Genomic DNA, 18287 nt, shown 5'->3' with positions numbered 1-18287 from the left:
ATATCATGTGTACATAAAACATATCGTAAAGTGGACAGTGATTTCTTTTTTCTCTACAGTACGTGTTCCAGTAACAGTCGATGGCATAAGTATCCCAGAGAGCATCACTCCAGGTTCGTCTCACAGGTTCAATGTTCATTCATAACTATACACTATTTGGCTCTGCATATATGTTTAATGATAATTTATAGGACAATAATTGCTATTAAACTATAAGCCAAATAAGCATTATCTTAACATTATTTAACTCTTTGTGCGCTGGACCATGAACCCATCTGTACTGAATTATTTTCAGGGAGGGAAACAATGCATTGTTTGTTGAGTGTGAAATGCGAAGTTCGCACGGCACCGAGTGTTCATTGGTGCCAAGTACGCGTGGAAAGGGTTAAAAAGAAAGTGCACTCCTCCTTACCAAGAATTCATATAGCATTTTCATTTATTAGAATGCAGGATAAAAGAGCACTGTCGATTAAATGCCTTGCTCACGGGCATAATTGCCGTGGCCGAGGATCGAACCCTGGACTTTCCATGTACAGTCAGGCGCCTTAAGGCGACCGCACACCTTGCGATTGGTCTGCGACTAAATTTTGGAATAAAACGTAGTAGAATTTGATGCTAATATTGAGACTTGGAATATCATACTATGTAATGTCTGAAATCATTGTACGAATACCTATGTTCAAATTTTTGACTATATGCTATCATCCTTCTTAGAATAAAAGCAAATTTAATATCTAGTCGTAATGAAGTCATAGCAGTCGTACGATTGGCTACGATTTGAAACTAATTTGGCCTTTACTCCAAAATAAAGGCTTGCAATCTTTCAAAATAGTTGTAAAAGTATTCTTTCAATTAATTTTAATCTCAAATAAAATGATATGTTCCATTCACATTTTCAGAAAATGAGCAAAATGCGATTTGTTCCAAAATTGGATCGCGAACAGTCGTAAGGTGTGCGGTGGCCTTTAGACCACTTGGCCATGGAATCTTATCATTATTATGCATGGTTTTGATTGAATAACAATTGTAATAATGTTTTCATTATCTGGCACAAATCACTCTTTGTAGCATTGAAAAATATAATATATTTCATTACATTTACGCCTGTACGTGTATGTATTCATCTCAGTTGTTGATCCAGTCAGATTGGACTAAATATTTTAGCCAGGCCCCCACAATTGTAAACAAACAAAATGGGCCCCAAATGGTATTTTGTCGAACCCACATGGATCCCCTACTTATTAACTGATGGAAGTCTTCCTGTTAATTGTTATATCAATGAATTTCCAACATCTTTTCTTTGATCACATCCCGATGTATAGGCCTAAGCATTGATTCACAAAATGAGACAGTAAGAGAAAAACTGGCATAAACCAGATGTCTCTATAATTCATTATTGTTTTATTATTATTATTATTATCATTACTATTATCGGTACTATTATTATCATTATGATTATTCTTGTTATGATGATGATGATCATATTTCATATTCCTTGTATTTTGAAAACCAGGGGATCCTTGCCCTGATGGGTTTTTCCGCTGCACTGACGGTACCTGCGTCCATGAAACCTTGCGATGCGACTACTTTGATCAATGTCGAATGGGAGAAGATGAGCAATTATGTGGTAAGTGGAAAAACAAGTAGTTTTCACTGTGATTTTTTTTCTTACCATAGAAATCTAATTTTGTTGGGGATTGGTGTGAAACAATCATAAAGTGTGTATTATATGCCAGAATGCTTATTTGAAACAACAAGATTTAATTGAAGTAATCAAGGGTTACTTAAAATTGTGATAATATCATTACCATGTGCTTTTGCTCATGTAGCTAACACACCAAAAAAAAAAGATGAGACCACTCTTTAAATGGATAGGCCTTTTTCAGTAATTTTTCTGATCTTAATTTGTTCATTACTCTGCAATTACATGTATATATTTTCTGCACAATGGTTTGACACATATGTAGAGGTATTGTGGCTCAGTGGATAAGTCTCCGGACTTTGAACCACAAGGTCTGGGGTTCAAATCCCACTGTAGCCCACGCGTCCTTTGGCAAGGCGTTTATCTACATTTGCCACTCTTCACCCAGGTGTAGTAATTTGTACCCATTAGGAAGGAATTCCTTGAATGCTTGAGCACCTGATCAAGGTAATGAAAATCATGAAAATTTCAGTGTTATACTTGTTTGGTATTTCTCTTGTTTTTGTCTCACCTGCATAGCAGAGTGAGACTATAGGCGCCGCTTTTCCGACGGCGGCGGCGGCGGCGGCAGCGGCGTCAACACCAAATCTTAACCTGAGGTTAAGTTTTTGAAATGACAGCATAACTTAGAAAGTATATGGACCTAGTTCATGAAACTTGGCCATAAGGTTAATCAAGTATTACTGAACATCCTGCCTGAGTTTCATGTCACATGGCCAAGGTCAAAGGTCATTTAGGGTCAATGAACTTAGACCATGTTGGGGGAATCAACATCAAAATCTGAACCTAAGGTTAAGTTTTTGAAATGTCATCATAACTTAGAAAATATATGGACCTAGTTCATGAAACTTATACATAAGGTTAATCAAGTATCACTGAACATCCTGCATGAGTTTCACGTCACATGACCAAGGTCAAAGGTCATTTAGGGTCAATGAACTTTGGCCGAATTGGGGGTATCTGTTGAATTACCATCATAACTTTGAAAGTTTATGGATCTGATTCATGAAACTTGGACATAATAGTAATCAAGTATTACTGAACATCCTGTGCAAGTTTCAGGTCACATGATCAAGGTCAAAGGTCATTTAGGGTCAATGAACTTTGGCCAAATTGGGGTATTTGTTGAATTACAGCCATAAATTTGAAAGTGTGTTGGTCTAGTTCATAAAACTTGGACATAAGAGTAATCAAGTATCACTGAACATCCTGTGCGAGTTTCAGGTCACATGATCAAGGTCAAAGGTCATGTAAGGTCAAAGAACTTTGGCCACGTTGGGGGTATTTGTTGAATTGCCATCATATCTCTATAAGTGTATTGGTCTAGTTCATAAAACGTGGAAATACGAGTAACCAAGTATCACTGAACATCTTGTGCGAGTTATAGTAGTTTTCAAAATCAGCACTGCTGCTATATTGAATCGCGTGATGCAGGTGAGACGGCCAGAGGCTTTCCACTTGTTCAAATAAAATTTTTGTTGGGGAGGGTTTCTCCTTGAGGGGATTGGGGTTACACAAGCTGAGTCAGTGCTCCAGCAATAAGTAATTCAGTCATGTTAGTTTTTGGCTTGCCTGCATAGCAGTGCGAGACTATAGGCGCCGTTTTTCCGACTGGGGCGGCGTTGTTAACATCCAATCTTAACCAAAGGTTAAGTTTTTTAAATATCATAACTTAGAAAGTATATGGACCTAGTTCATAAAACTAGGACATAAGGGTAATCAATTATTACTAAACATACTTTTTGAATTTCAGTTCATATGACAGGTAAAAGGTCATTTAGGGTCAATGAACTTAGGCTATGTTAGAGAAGGTTAAGTCTTTTTAATGTCATAACTCTGGAAGTATATGGATCTAGTTCATGAAACTAGGACATAAGAGTAATCATGCATCAGTGAACATCCTTCGTGAGTTTCAGTTCACATGACCAAGGTCAATGAACTTTGGCCGTGTTGGGGGTATTTGTTGAATTGCATTCGTAACTTTGAAAGTTCATGGATCTACATTAGTTCACTTCATGAAATGTGGACAAAAGGGGAATCAAGTGTCTCTGATTGTCTTGCACAAGCCTTCGGTCACACGATCAAGGTCTAATGTCATTTAGGGTCAAGGAATATTATATCATCATATGAATGGTGTTTTTTGTGAATGATTATTCTGTAGTTTTTTTCAAAGTTAGCACTGCTGTTATATTGAATCGCGTAATGCAAGCAAGACTGCCAGAGGTGCTCCACTTATAGCTTTTTTATCAAGCATTTGCAACCCCCCTCTTTGTTTGGTAGTAGAATATCATACAACCACTGAGAAATGGTTTATATAAAGCAGATTGTTCATTCAATTCTTTTTCTTTTTTTTTCACTGAATTTAGATTGGAAAATCTAATCTAGAATTTCAAAAGTATCCTTTATTAGAGGTAACATTGTGTAACAAGGATTTTTAGAGAGTATTGACATATTTAATTTTTTTACTGAAATCAATCATCTTTTTACAGGTGAATGTGAAAGCGATGAGTTCACATGTGACAACGGCAAATGTATACCAGAGCAATGGCAATGTGATTTTTACGTTGATTGTGGTTATTACAGCAACTATGGAGACGAGACTGGCTGTGGACAAGGCGAGATAGGTGAGACAGATTTTTTTTTTTTAATGATGCGATTGCACGTGTAGTTAATCAGGTAACTTTTAGTCACATAATCCGGTGGCAAAAATTACAGTGACTGGTTGAATATCTATTTTACTTGCAGGAGGATGACTTATGCTCACCTATATATTTATTGTTTTTTTATTTATTTATCTTGATCATCATCTGACTGTTGTTGGTGTTATCCTCGTCAGTCCTACTCCTCGATATTAGTCTTGTTTATTTTCCTCATCTTCCTCGTCCTTTTTCTTTATCATCTTCGTCCTCCTCCTCTTCTTCTTCCCCCTTTTCTTCTTCTTCCTCCCCCCTCCTCTTCCTCCTCCCCCTCTTCTATATCATCTTCCTCTTCTTCCTCCCTCCTCTCTTTCTCCTCCCCTCGTCTTCTTTCTTCTTGTATTTTTTTCCCTCCTCCTACCGATGCTTTTCCACCTTCTCCTCCTCATCATCAATATCAATTCTTTTCTCTACAGTAAACATCACCCTTGTTCAAGGAACACCGGTGCTTGTCCAGCCCCCATCATATCCCAACCCGTACCCCGCTCTTGAGAACCGATACTGGGCCATCACCACCGAGGACCCTGACCTCATCATCGGATACACTTTCATAACATTCGACCTTAGACTTACGGCCAGACTGAACTTTGAAAACGGATCAGATACGAGCCATCCATCAAACGATTTGGCGTTCTATTATTACCGCTTTGAACCGGTTCCAGGAAGAGTTTATGCTCTACACACCAACGCCGCATTAATGTTCTTCTTTCCCGGCACACATCCTGGTGGAACGGGATTTGAAATTGAATTCAACGCCATTCATCCATCTAGTGAGTCGATATTCAAATTTAATTTCCTATAAAGATATTATTTTTCTTAGTGAAGATATAAATAAGACATCATCTGCATGTTGAATATAGAACATTAACAGAGCAGAGCAGTGGGGCAAAAAATGTACGAGGAATTAAATCAAATCGAATAAGATTAAAAGAAATTACAATCAAAATAAAGAAATTGAAATTGTCTTCTGACGGTAGTATTAAATGTAGATTATATCTAAGGGACGTGGCTGGTGAAGGGAATATTTAGAGCTGTCATTTGGACATTTCCAACGCGGAAAATATTTTGCATTTTGGGACGGACGGAAACGTTTTCTGCCTTGGGTTGATGACTTATATTCACAGCAATACATTTTCAATGTCTATGCTGATGTTTATTGTATATTTTTACTTTTTGTGTGACATCTATTATCGTGTTGACTTTTTTAACTGCTACTTTAAAATTCTGAATGAAAACCATGTTCACTTACTTCCATTGTTAAGAAATGTGCATTTTGAGTTGTGTTAACAAGCTGTTTACTTAATGTCGGGTGCCACATTATTTCCCTTCTTTTTTGCTCCCCCACAATGATGTTTCTAGATTTATTTAAATTATATTTTGAATCTTACTCTGTTCATATTCATTTTGTATTGTCCATTTTGTGTGTGTATATTTGTAATGTTTTTTGCATTGTTGTGGAAATAGATGATTTTATTTGATTTTGATGTGGTCTAGTGGTTACCATTCTCGTCTTCCAATTAGAGGGACGTGGGTTCAAATTCCAGCCACAGCGTGTTTTTGTGCAGCAAGAAAATCACCCACATTGTGCTGCACTCAACCCAGGTGAGGTGAATGCATGGGTACCCAGCAGGATTAATTCCTTGAATGCATGCGCTGAGCGCTGGAAGGCAACAGGAGCTACAGCCGGGATAATAGTAATAACAGTGCATGTCAGAATATATTTTTCTGGGTACATGGTGCTGTATAAGTGCTTATTATTATGATTTATACTATTAATAGCATATACACCTGTTCCGTGTGCCCTTGGACAGTTCCAGTGTGCCAGTGATGGAGAATGCATCCCCAGCTACTGGCAATGTGACGATTACTACGACTGTTCAGACAAGTCGGACGAAATTCCAGAGGTTTGCGCCAACATGCCCGCTCCAGGTAAGCCTACGTTTCTTTGTGTGTTGCAAGAAACTGGCAGTCAATGGCAGGTCAGTTTCAACGTCAAAATCAATCACAAGTCTTGCAATTCTGATTTGCATTTGATCGCTGGAGTTATGTTAGAAACTTGCAATCATCATTACGTCAAACCCCCGTTTGGAGAAAGACCGCAGTTCAGATTGCAAACTGCGGTGTTATACCCCATTTTTCATTTGGATCTCCCAAATATCATTTCCAAGCCCTTATCAACCGCGCTTGGCCAGGTAATCCAGGGGTAATCCCCGCTGTCTCAATTTCACCTCCACAGGCCAGTATATGAGCGTTGAGCAAAGGACGAAAAGATAAACAACAGCTGTGCTATTACGTAAGACTTCTCTGCCTGTAGTAGGACCTTCGGAATGAAATTATTGTATTCAACATTTAATCACGTTTTCAAAGGCATATTGTATTCAGTAGTCCAATGTTAGTCCATTTTCAATTTCGAACGAAGAAAATCGACCTCGAAATAAGGAAAGTAAGCGAATAAAAATGACGGCATGTTTTGCAAGGACCGAGCTCAGCGCTGCGCATGCATCCTATCGTGTGTGGCCCCCTGCTGTGACTGTATATGCCGGGCTGTTGTGTTATCTTCGGACCGACGTCAAGAAACAGGTGTTTTGATACTTAAATTGCTTGCTTGGGGCAGTCAGGGTTTGTCGTACTTGGAGAAGAGAATTGATGAGAAGGGAAACTGGGGTATAGTGTTCTCAAATGGAAGTTTTTCATCATGATTGCAAGTCAATTTCAGGGGCCTGTTTCATAAAGGACTTACAACTGTTGTAACTTTGCCATTATGACAACTACCATGGTACCATGGTAACAGGGCTCAGCAGCCAATCAGAATCAAGGTTACCATGGTAGTTGCCATAATGGCAAAGTTACAACAGTTGCAACTCTTTATGAAACCGGCCCTAGGTCCCAAATTAAATCATGAATTTTATATTAATTGCAAATATCATGTTTGATTTATATATCATGTTGATTCATCTGATGGTAGGCCTCTCTACCAGAGTCTGTCAAAAAATTTTCATCTCTTTACTCATTCAAGGCAAATGTCAAATCCATGTTATTATCAGAATATTTAAAGTAAGTTTTCTGTGTCAGTATTTCAGTTAATCATTAAATCACTTTTCCTGTGACTTAATCATCACCAAAAAACTCTCCCATGACCATCATTTCATTTCATTTCATTTATTTTTTTCCATTTCCAACAATCATTTACAATCATTTACAATAAGTTTTGTTACATACATCTTGATATAATCAATAAAATAAAGAAACTTATTATATGTAATAATTAAGATAACAGGTCGGAAACGGAGGAGGCTGCTAAAAAAGCGAAGCTTGTAGAATGCAGCCTCCTATTACATATTTGTATGAACAATGTAAACAAAACACAAATACAACATGTAGAAGTTGAGCTTAAATCTATTTAAATGAATAGTTTAAAAGAAAAAAAGAAAAGAAAGAAATAGAAAATGAGAGAAAAAACGAAATCAATGGTCTCCAGATTCTTGCCCCGGCACTCACAGCGAATATTACGGATCAACAGGAAAACGAAAATTATCATATTTCACACTTAGTAGTGCTAAGTGTAAATGAAAAATATAATGTATGAGTGATGAAGAGTTAAACAAACTAACGAGTATCTTGGAGAAACTTTTTGAACTTAATCATCATCTCCATCATTGCCTTCATTTTCACCATCATCCTCATTCATCTCCATCTTCATCATTAAAAAATTATGAACAAAATAACATTTCCATTCTGCTTTATAAATATATATGTACTAATTTAATGAGTTTTATTCCGGGGTTGTCATTTTTTTCAAGCAATCTGCTCATAATGACAATCCTCTCCTGCAAACTGTAAATGTTAAGTTTTCTTTGTTGGAAGTACTAGTAGAACATATTCATTTAGAATGACTTTCTTATTTTGTTTTTTTTCTTTATGATTCATGCCGAAATCAATTACCGATATATTATGTTTGTTACGCAATGAAACTTTTATTGTATACAAATGTTATGAATGCAGAAAAAAAAAATCAAATATTATCGAAAATCAAATATATTGTTTTTGTATTATTTTCACATGTGAAATATATGTAAAATAAAGTCAAATTCACTTCAGTCAATTGAATGAAACTTGATTGAAATGAAATATTCTATTCCATTTCGCAGGAGAGTGTGTTGCCGGCAACCATCAGTATCAGTGTGCGGACGGTGAGACATGCATCCATGCTGCCTGGGAATGTGATCACTACGAAGATTGTCCCGGTGGAGATGACGAACATCAAAATTGTGAGTTTTGTTCAGTCGTCGTTGGTGCTGTTGTTGAAGGGGAGGAGAGTTCAACCTGACGATAAGTTGGAGTAATTTTGATAATTTAAGTAAAAGAGATATAGGAGCATTTTGGAGAAGGTTCAGTGATATGAAGATTGTCCCGGCGGAGATGACGAACATCAAAATTGTGAGTTTTATTCAGTCGTCGTTGGTGCTGTTGTTGAAGGGGACGAGAGTTCAACCTGACGATAAGTTGGATTAATTTTGATAATTTATGTAAAAGAAATAACGGAGCATTTTGGAGAAGGTTCAGTGATATGAAGATTGTCCCGGCGGAGATGACGAACATCAAAATTGTGAGTTTTATTCAGTCGTCGTTGGTGCTGTTGTTGAAGGGGAGGAGAGTTCAACCTGACGATAAGTTGGATTAATTTTGATAATTTAAGTAAAAGAAATAACGGAGCATTTTCGGGAAGGTTCAGTGATATGTCGAAGGATAACAGAGTTCTGAATTTTTAAAATTGTGATTCGTAGGATGCTCCTCACGCATTATGTCGTGTTTTGTGAATTCAAAGAAATTTCATTTTCTCTGAAAATTGAAAATGATTTTATGTGTCTATTACTATTGATAAGAATGTTATAAAGCTAAAGCTGTGACCCATATCCTGAATTATTTGCATCGACCACATTCACAAACTCCCATGATTCAAGCCCCAACAGCATCTTCCCCCTGCTAGTACCCGGGCGCGGGTCCGGCTGAAGTTGTTTAGCTCCTCGTAGACCTAGTCCGCAAACAGAAATATCAACTTTGGTGTCTGTTTTGGGCTCAAAATCACTGTTTTGACTAAAGTCAAATTTATCAATAGCTTCCACATAGTCAGCACGTGACTCGCCGCGTATTACACTGTGTATTACCGCACATGCCAGACGAGCAACTGCAGAAGAGAGGCATATTTTGACAATATCAATACCAATCTTGACTGAAAGTATTGACTAAATATCCCAACACGCACTAGAAAGATGACGTCATTTTTAAAAGATCACCTGATATTTAGAACCCATGTTTTTGAAGTCACAAGGCTTCAGGCCGGCCTATCGGGTATATGCGCGTTCACTGGTAGGCCGGTATTCTGGCCTATCGGGTTCAAAGGGTTAAAGATGAGCACGTACTTTACATATCTCCTGACAAAATCATATCCCAAACTTTCCAGCCCTTTATTTCCATGCTTGCAAGGTCTTTTTTTGTAAACAAGACAAATATATGCAGGTATTTTATTTTGATGGGGCACCCAATTGAATTGAAGTTTGATGTATAATATGTAAAATTATACTATGAAACACATTTTTAGTTCATATCCCTCACACAAGAACCATTTTGTTGCCCATGCATTAGTATAATTTAGTAGTGGAATGGAATAGTGGGCAAGGTTGTTCTAATAAATGTGAGTTCTGGGCCCTGTCTTACAAAGAGTTGCGATTGATCCGATCAATCACAACTATGGACGGCCAGCAACGTCAACGTCTGAAATGCACAAATGTTCAAAATGTTTTCTAGATATGACGTAATTTGCATAAATTCATTGTTTTCTTGACAATTTGGTGTGTTGTCTTTTGTTTACTAAGGACATTTTGAAAATTTTATGTAGAAAAAATTATGACACTGATGGATTTCCATAGAGTTACGATTGATTGGATCAATCATAACTCTTTGTAAGACAGGACCCAGACCTGCAATTTTTTTGTGTACATATTTTGTTTTTCTTTTAGGTCCTTGTGATTCAGATAGTACATTCCGATGTGCGCCCGATGAGAGGTGCTTTCCAGTTGCCTGGATGTGCGATGGGTACCCTGATTGCGCCGATTTTTCCGACGAAACATCGTGCGGGGGCCCAGATTCTATAGGTAAATACAGTGTACATTTACATGTAGGGTACTGTTTCATAAAGACTTGTTATAATAATATAAACAATTTCCTTCAGCCAATCAATCGAATGATTTCAGTAGCTTTAAAATGCTATTGCAAATGATTGTTTTATTATAACAAGTTTAATGTAATATGCATGCATGGCCATACTTCGTGGATTCATTTTTTTTTTCTTTTTTCAAATCCCCTCATTGTCTAGCATCCTTTTATGAGGCATGAGTCCACATTTTGCCACTCTCCACCGAGGTTTTAAATAGGAATGTGGTACGTGGATAATTTATAGCCCATCGGGCCCAAAGGGCCAGATAGCTTATGCCGTGGCGTGTCGTCTGTCGTCCATCCACAATTTCAAAATGCTTCTTCTTCGTCATTTCAAGTCCGATTTCAATTCTGTTTGCTTTATATGATAGCACTAGGTGGGGAAGTCAAAACTTCTACACAGAATTTTGAAACTCATTAAATATGCTAATTCATGCGCCTTTTTCAAAATTCACAAAAAATGCTTCTCCTTTATTTGTTGACAGATTTTAATTTTTTGCTCTGTTCTGGTAGCCCTTTATGAGGTTCACGTAACTTCTACCCAGAATTTTGAGTAGTAAATTGGTTATGCTAATTTATACAAAATTTATTCATACAGTAAATCACTGAAAATGCCTCTTCTTTATTTGTTGACCGATTTTGATTTTTTTTTTCTTCCATCTGGTAGAGCTACATGAGGGTCACCAAACTTCCACACAGAATTTTTTGAAATTTTGACTAGGAAATTATGCTAATTTATGCAAAATTTATACATAAATCACAAAAAAATGATTTTTCTCCTTTATTTGTTGATCAATTTAAATTTTGTTTGCTTTATATGATAGCTCTACACAAAATTTTTAAACTTATTAATTATGCTAATTTATGCACATTTTTCAGAACTCACAAAAAATGCTTCTTATTTATTTGTTGACCAATTTTGATTTTTTTTTTGTTCCATCTGAGAGCTACATGTACATAAGGTTCACTAAGGTTTTACACGGAATTTAGAAATTTTTACTAGAAAATTATTTATGCGTATTCATACAAAATTTTATTCATAAATCACAAAAAATGCTTCTTCTCTATCATTTATTCATCAATTTCAATTCTATTTCCTCAATTTATGTCACCAATATAATTCACTATAGTGTCAGCTGGGCTGAAATTAAAAATTGTGTTCAAAATTCTTTGCGAGATGCCGGATGAGCTCCACATCATTGATGTCCAAGTTTCCAATGAAAAATACTTTGGCAGATATCATTTATTCATAATTTTTATAATTCTGTGTAAGTTTTTTTTTAAATTCTATTGACATTTTATTTTCTGTTGTTCCCAATACCAGAATTTATCTGTAATCTATATGGCTTTTTGTGTGTAATTTATCTGCAGATGCCCAGGTTTTAAGTCCAGGACAAACCTTGAATTTCACATCCCCCAACTATCCTAATGATTACGGGATGAACGTGTTCTACGTCTTCACCTTCCAAACCATCGAAGGATATAGAATTCGGGTAGGCCTGCCATAGTAATTGTATATTAATAGTGATAATGATGATAATGATAATGATGATAATGATAACAATCTCTCTCTCTCCTCTTTTCTTTTCCTTGAGGGGGGTTCACATTATACAAGCTATGCCTTTGAGTGAATCTCCCATTTCCACAGATACCCTTATTTGTATTTCAATTATAATATATTTTTCGTCTACAAAATGCATCATATTTTGTATATATCTTTATATGTTAATTATCATTGATGTTTTTTATATATAATCATGATAATGATTATTATCGTAAATATTTGTTATAAATGCATGAAAATGATTTGTATCAATATTTATGTCATTTCTGTTGGAAATAAATCTGAATCTAAATCTAAATCTGAAAATCTAAATGATAATAATAATAATAATAAAGATTATGATAATAAATACAAATAGGTATAGTGTAGCTTTTGTATGAATATATTCAGCTGCACTTTAATACTCAGAGATCGTTTTACTTAATTCTGCATGTTCACCACATTTTTTTGAACTAAAGAGAAAGTTTTTCAATTTCAATTTGAAGATTGACAGAGACGAAGAGCTTATTCAGCCGAGGGTTCCCAGCCCGTCAGGGAAATCAGGGAATTTGATAAAATTTACCTCAAATCAGGCCCAAAAGTCGAAAGCACAGTCGTCAGTCAGACTCCATTTTATTTTGTTGCATATCAAAACAATATCCATTGAATGACTGGTTATGGTGGGGTTTTGGGGGGTTTTTTTTTACATGTAGTTCACTGCATCAACTTAGAAAACATGCGAAACTGGGAATGGGTTCAAATAATTATCAGGGAATTTTAAAAACTTCATCAGGGAAAAATCAGGGAAGTTTGTTTTCTTGAAAAGCTGGGAACCATGTTCTTGTGTCAATTGGCAGGTTATTCCATTGCCAAGTGTGACTTTTGGTTTGCAATAGGAGATCTGGAACAAAAGTTTATCTGTTGAACTTTGAAGGCTTCAAGTATGTGAATGGGTTTTAAGGTTGAATTTTAATTCCATAAATAAGGTTAAATAATGATTCCATGGGGGCATCCTGGTCTAGTGGTTACGACTCTCGTGTCTCAATCTGAGGGACGTGGGTTCAAATCCCAGCCATGGCATGTTTCCTTAAAATTTATCCACATTTTGCTGCACTCAACCCAGGTAAGGTGAATGGGTGCCCAGCAGGATTAATTCCTTGAAATGCACTGAGCGCTGGACGGCTGCTTGAGCTTAATTTAGCTAAAGCTGGGGTAATAATGATAATAACAATGCGCCTCGGAATAGATTATTTCTAGATAGATGGTGCAATTTTTTATAAAGGCCTATTATTATTATGCTGATGATAATGAATCTATTATATGTGATAATGATGATAATAGTTTTAATGATGATTAAAATTACTATTCTTACAATAATGATGATCTTAATTATACATAAGAAGATAGCTTGCTGATTTTGGTATTACATTCCTTCAATATGCACATATCTTACAAACCATCAAGGAATATAGAATTTGGGGAGGCCTGCCAGCTGGTGTATAAGGCACGACAAGGTCTTGTTGATAATTTGGTGCCATACCGTTTAACACTTTCCAAGTGAGAAGAAGTATTTTAAATTCTATACGCTTCCGGATTGGCAACCAATGTAGCTTTTGGAGAATTGGTGAAATGCGTTGATATTTTGCTGTACCAGTTAATGGGTGAATGATGGTGTTCATGATGCACTAACGTAAATATTACTTATACGTTGATACCGTTCTTGCCACCCAGATCAATGTTTATGACTTCTCCACTGAGGTCGGAGGGTACGCACTGGTAGGGGATGGATTCGATCCAGACAATTTTTACACAACTCTACTCTACCTGGACTACACTAGTGAAGTCCCAAGCGTCGCACCAATATCGGTGATATCGCCTTCACATGCAATATGGGTGAAACTGCACGGGGGCCCGTATGGATTCAACAAACTATATGCGTCGGCAACGTCAACAAGTAAGTGTTTTGTTGTGATGATTTATGGATCAAGCAAAGACATGTTCTTATTATTCATACGGGGTCTGGTGTTGCCACGTTTTGTTCCAATAATGACCTAACATTTGCCTACAATCGCACCATGGTGAATAATCGTCTGTTTAAGAGATTTCTTAAATGATATTGAGAACAAGGTGGAAATAAAAACATTGGAATAATATGTCTTCTAAGCTTTTATCTTCCCCAAACTGTTTTTTATTTATATTGCCCACCAATCCATCCTTATTTTTTCTTATTGTAATTTGGTATTAGCTAACGCACACCAAAGCCATCTTTAAAAAATTATGTTCCCTTCAAATGAGATTAATAAGATGGATCATTTCCACCAGACAAAAACATACCATTCACGGACACTCAATGTTCATTTCATTCCCTAAAACTGCTGAATCTATACAACAATAAACTTTAAAAGCAATTCAGTTTTGTATATAAATGTTTCCTAAGAAATTTCATGACTTTTTAAAGCATGTATCAAGTGCATAATTCTCATCACAGCAGTGCGTTGTGCACACTCAATGAATAGCATCCTAAAGCATGAAATAGTCAAATTATTGACCAGTTACATGTATATATAACCATTGTTGATCAATGATCTTCTTTCATTTGAAATAAGGATGAAAGCGTCAAATGGATCATGCATCCTTAACAAGCTATTTAAGACTCACTGTTATTCAGATAACTTCATATGCCTTAATTTACTCGTCTTTTTTCCAAAATTAAGTGAATGCATAAAATAGTCAAATTATTGACCAGTTATATATAAACCTTGTTGATCAATGATTTTGCATCTAATTATCATTTGAAATGAGGATGAATGCGTCAAATGGATCATGCATTCCTAACAAACTTTATATGACACCTAGATAGATCCTTGTGATTTGATTGGTTGTTTGATATCATTCATTCAGCCCATTTTGCAAAGATGTTATCAACTGTGCAATTTTAGAACCATTCATCGTGCAATTTTGGATACATACGATTTTGTCCATTGCACGCGCGCACCGAGACTGCAGCTGCAGGCACCAACAGTGCGCATGTTGTAATGACGTAACAATCAACAGACCAAACTCGCACTGCATGAACATGTTTTGCACCGAAATTCATAAATTTCATATGAAAAAAAAATCAATTTTTAGGTGTCATATAAACCAAATAATGAATGTTTTTTCATCTGTGCAATGGACAGAATACTTCATTCGGTGAAAGATGAAATAATGATCCATTTTGGATCATTTCATCTTTCACCTCATGAAGTATTTTGTCCGTTGCACTCATAAACATTTATTATTTGTATAATATAAGACTCATTGATATTCAGATAACTTCATATGCCTTTACTAGTCTTTTTCCAAAAGTAGGTGAATGAATCGAGAATGAATTTGAATGCCCAGAATGTAATCTCATTTTATATTGTAATAAATTTGTTTAGCATGCCTTACATTATTTTTCCAAATATAGTCAATTGAACTGAAAATGAGTTTGAATTCCCTGATGGCTAAATACACCAATTACCTCTTTGATAATCAAATGGCAGTTTTCTATTCCTTAAGTTTTCTTTCCAAATATAGGTGAATCAATACATTGAAAACATGTTTGAATGGCCAGCTGGCTCATGCATTATTGACCAATTACATAAACCTATTGCCGTTCTAATGATTTTGTCTTTGTGAATATAGATCAGTGCACTGAAAATAGTCCCAATGCCAAGATGACTTATTCATTTTTGATCAATTATGGAATTCTCATTGACGTTTGAGTGATTTTATTAGCCTTTAAATTGTGCATTTTATAAAACCGGTACCTGTGCACACTGCACTCTTATTGCGATTTTTTTTAATAGCTCAATCCATGTTAATTCTTGGCCCCTTTGCATGAATGTTACTATTATGTCAACTTTTCCTTCCAACGGTAACTATCATGGTAACACTGATCAGCGGCCAATCAGAATCAAGGATTCCATGCAAGTTACAATAAATTGCAGGGTAAAGTTACATAGTAACTTTTATGCAAGGGGCCCCTGGAAACGAAATTCTTAATATATGCCTTTAATTGTCTTCAAAAATGAAGAGCTCACTTGCAAAAGGGGTTAGGTCCATTTTTCATCAAATTTGATTTGTATGTCTCAATGTATAGATTTTTAGTAGCTCTATAATATGATACCAAAGAAAAGTTGAAATTCCTATTAAAAAGTTAACTAAAATGAAAATCACTTTTTTCAAAAAGGGTTAGGTCCATTTCAGTTTAGTTGCAAAAGGGGATAGGTCCACACAGAATTTTTTTTTGGAAAAGAATCTCTTAAAAAATTTAAGACAGGTAGATTTCTTTTATACCCAATTTTATATTCTCATGGTAGGGTATCATGAAAATTCAATTTCGCATAAGAATATTGCAATAAGGGAGAATAAAAAAAATGATTTTCTTGGAGTGACCTAACCCCTTTTGTAACCAAACTTTTCTGAAGAACTCATTTGTCAAAAGGGTTTAGGTCCATTTTTCATAAATTTTATTGTTTTCTGTCTCTAAACCTCTAAATTTTTAGTCACTCTGATGATACAAAAAAAAAATTGAATTAAAAAGAAAACGTGAATGAAAGTGGCAAAGAAAAATCACTTTTTTAATCAAAAGAGATTAGATTCATTTCAGTTTGCTTGCAAAAGGGGTTAGGTCCACAATGATAATTTTTGTTAAATATATAGAAAAAAATTGAAGACAGGTAGATTTCTTTTATACCCAATTTTATGTTCACATAATAGGGTAGTACATCATGACAATTTAAAGGAGAATGAAACCCTTGAAACCACCTGAATCCTTATCAAAGAGAAAAATCAAAGAAACATATTGTTGAAAGTTTGAGGAAGATTGAATGAATAATAAGAAAGTTATGAGCATTTGAATATTGAGATCACTAGTGCCATGTAGATCCTCCCATCGGCAATGCGACCAAGATCTGTGATATCACACACGTACAACTCCCTCATTACTTTAGTACTTATTTCACTTATATTCTCACTTTTATAGAGTCTATCACAAGGTGAGGTGTTCTCTTTATGAGATGAAAAGTACAGACGGAGGTTTCACAACATTATATCATTGATGAATCGTTTGTCATATGATTAGAATGAGCAAAAAGAGATGTTTTGGGGTATATTTTCAGTGTCCAAATGGGAGAGTTGTACGTGTGTGACATCACAGATCTTGGTCGCATTGCCAATGGGAGGATCTCCATAGCATTAGTGATCTCGACATTCAAATGCTCATAACTCTTTTATTGCTAGTCCTATTTTACTCAAAGTTTTGTTGATCTTATTCTTTGATTTTTCTGCTTTCACAAAAGCTAACTTGCTTCAACAGTTTCATTCTCCTTTAATTTCTCATAAGAATATTGCAATAAGTGAGAATAAAAATCATGGTTTTTCTCAGAATGGTCCAAAGTGGACCTAACCCCTTTTGCAACTAAACTCTTCAAATGTAGATGAATGCATTGAAAACAATTGCAAATGGCCAAATCCAACAATTGTGCAAGCACGATTCATTTTACTTGTCTTCCTAATTGTAGATGAATGCAGTGAAAACGAGTTTGAATGTCCAGACGGCTCTTGCATACCTTCATATTACTTATGTGACTTTATTGCTGATTGCAATCCGGGATACACGGATGAACTGAATTGCCCAGAACACCCTACCATTGGTAAGAGATGTTTTAGGTTTTGGGGCTGGTTCTTGATTTAAAAAAAAAAAAAAAAGTTATTATCTGGTCTTGAGTATGACTTTGAAGTAAATCACACTTGGAGTGACAAGGAAAGGTAGTGTATAATTCACCTTGGATTATGTCTTTGCCGTGAGTTGTTGAAATCAAGAATTATGCTAATGGCTTGTTAGAAGTTTGCCAGGTGAGAGCCTTTTGCACACAAATTTATACATGTATGGGACTATATAAACACATTGGGCTTAAAGTGATTGGTTAACATTGGTTTGACTTTTAAAAAATCTGAGCTAGAAGGTCACACTTGTCACCTGTGTCTGTGATATGTTACAAAAATGAAGCCCAGAAAAAATTGCGTTCGAAAATAATTATTTAGTGCTTCAAAAATTGAAATATAAAGTGACCGAAAACTCCATCTTAATTTCATCCCATACACT

General features: G+C 35.7%; 1 protein-coding gene across 2 annotated transcripts in view; it reads left to right on the top strand.

The window, feature by feature from the left end:
- The window catches only part of LOC129266996 (uncharacterized), a 125633-nt gene that overhangs the window by 30302 nt on the left and 77044 nt on the right, over window positions 1-18287 (top strand). For both annotated transcript variants that reach the window (XM_064103802.1, XM_064103803.1), the window contains 10 exons: window positions 60-113; window positions 1514-1627; window positions 4192-4326; window positions 4815-5168; window positions 6178-6327; window positions 8547-8666; window positions 10416-10550; window positions 11983-12104; window positions 13886-14108; window positions 17704-17835. In XM_064103802.1, the coding sequence (XP_063959872.1) occupies window positions 60-113; window positions 1514-1627; window positions 4192-4326; window positions 4815-5168; window positions 6178-6327; window positions 8547-8666; window positions 10416-10550; window positions 11983-12104; window positions 13886-14108; window positions 17704-17835 (1539 nt within the window). The remainder of the gene's footprint in view (window positions 1-59; window positions 114-1513; window positions 1628-4191; window positions 4327-4814; window positions 5169-6177; window positions 6328-8546; window positions 8667-10415; window positions 10551-11982; window positions 12105-13885; window positions 14109-17703; window positions 17836-18287) is intronic.

The sequence above is a fragment of the Lytechinus pictus genome, chromosome 8 (genome assembly GCF_037042905.1).
Source record: "Lytechinus pictus isolate F3 Inbred chromosome 8, Lp3.0, whole genome shotgun sequence".
Lineage (NCBI taxonomy): Eukaryota > Metazoa > Echinodermata > Echinoidea > Temnopleuroida > Toxopneustidae > Lytechinus > Lytechinus pictus.
The sequence above is the reverse complement of the archived record's forward strand: the minus strand, read 5'-3'. Positions and strand labels throughout refer to the sequence as shown.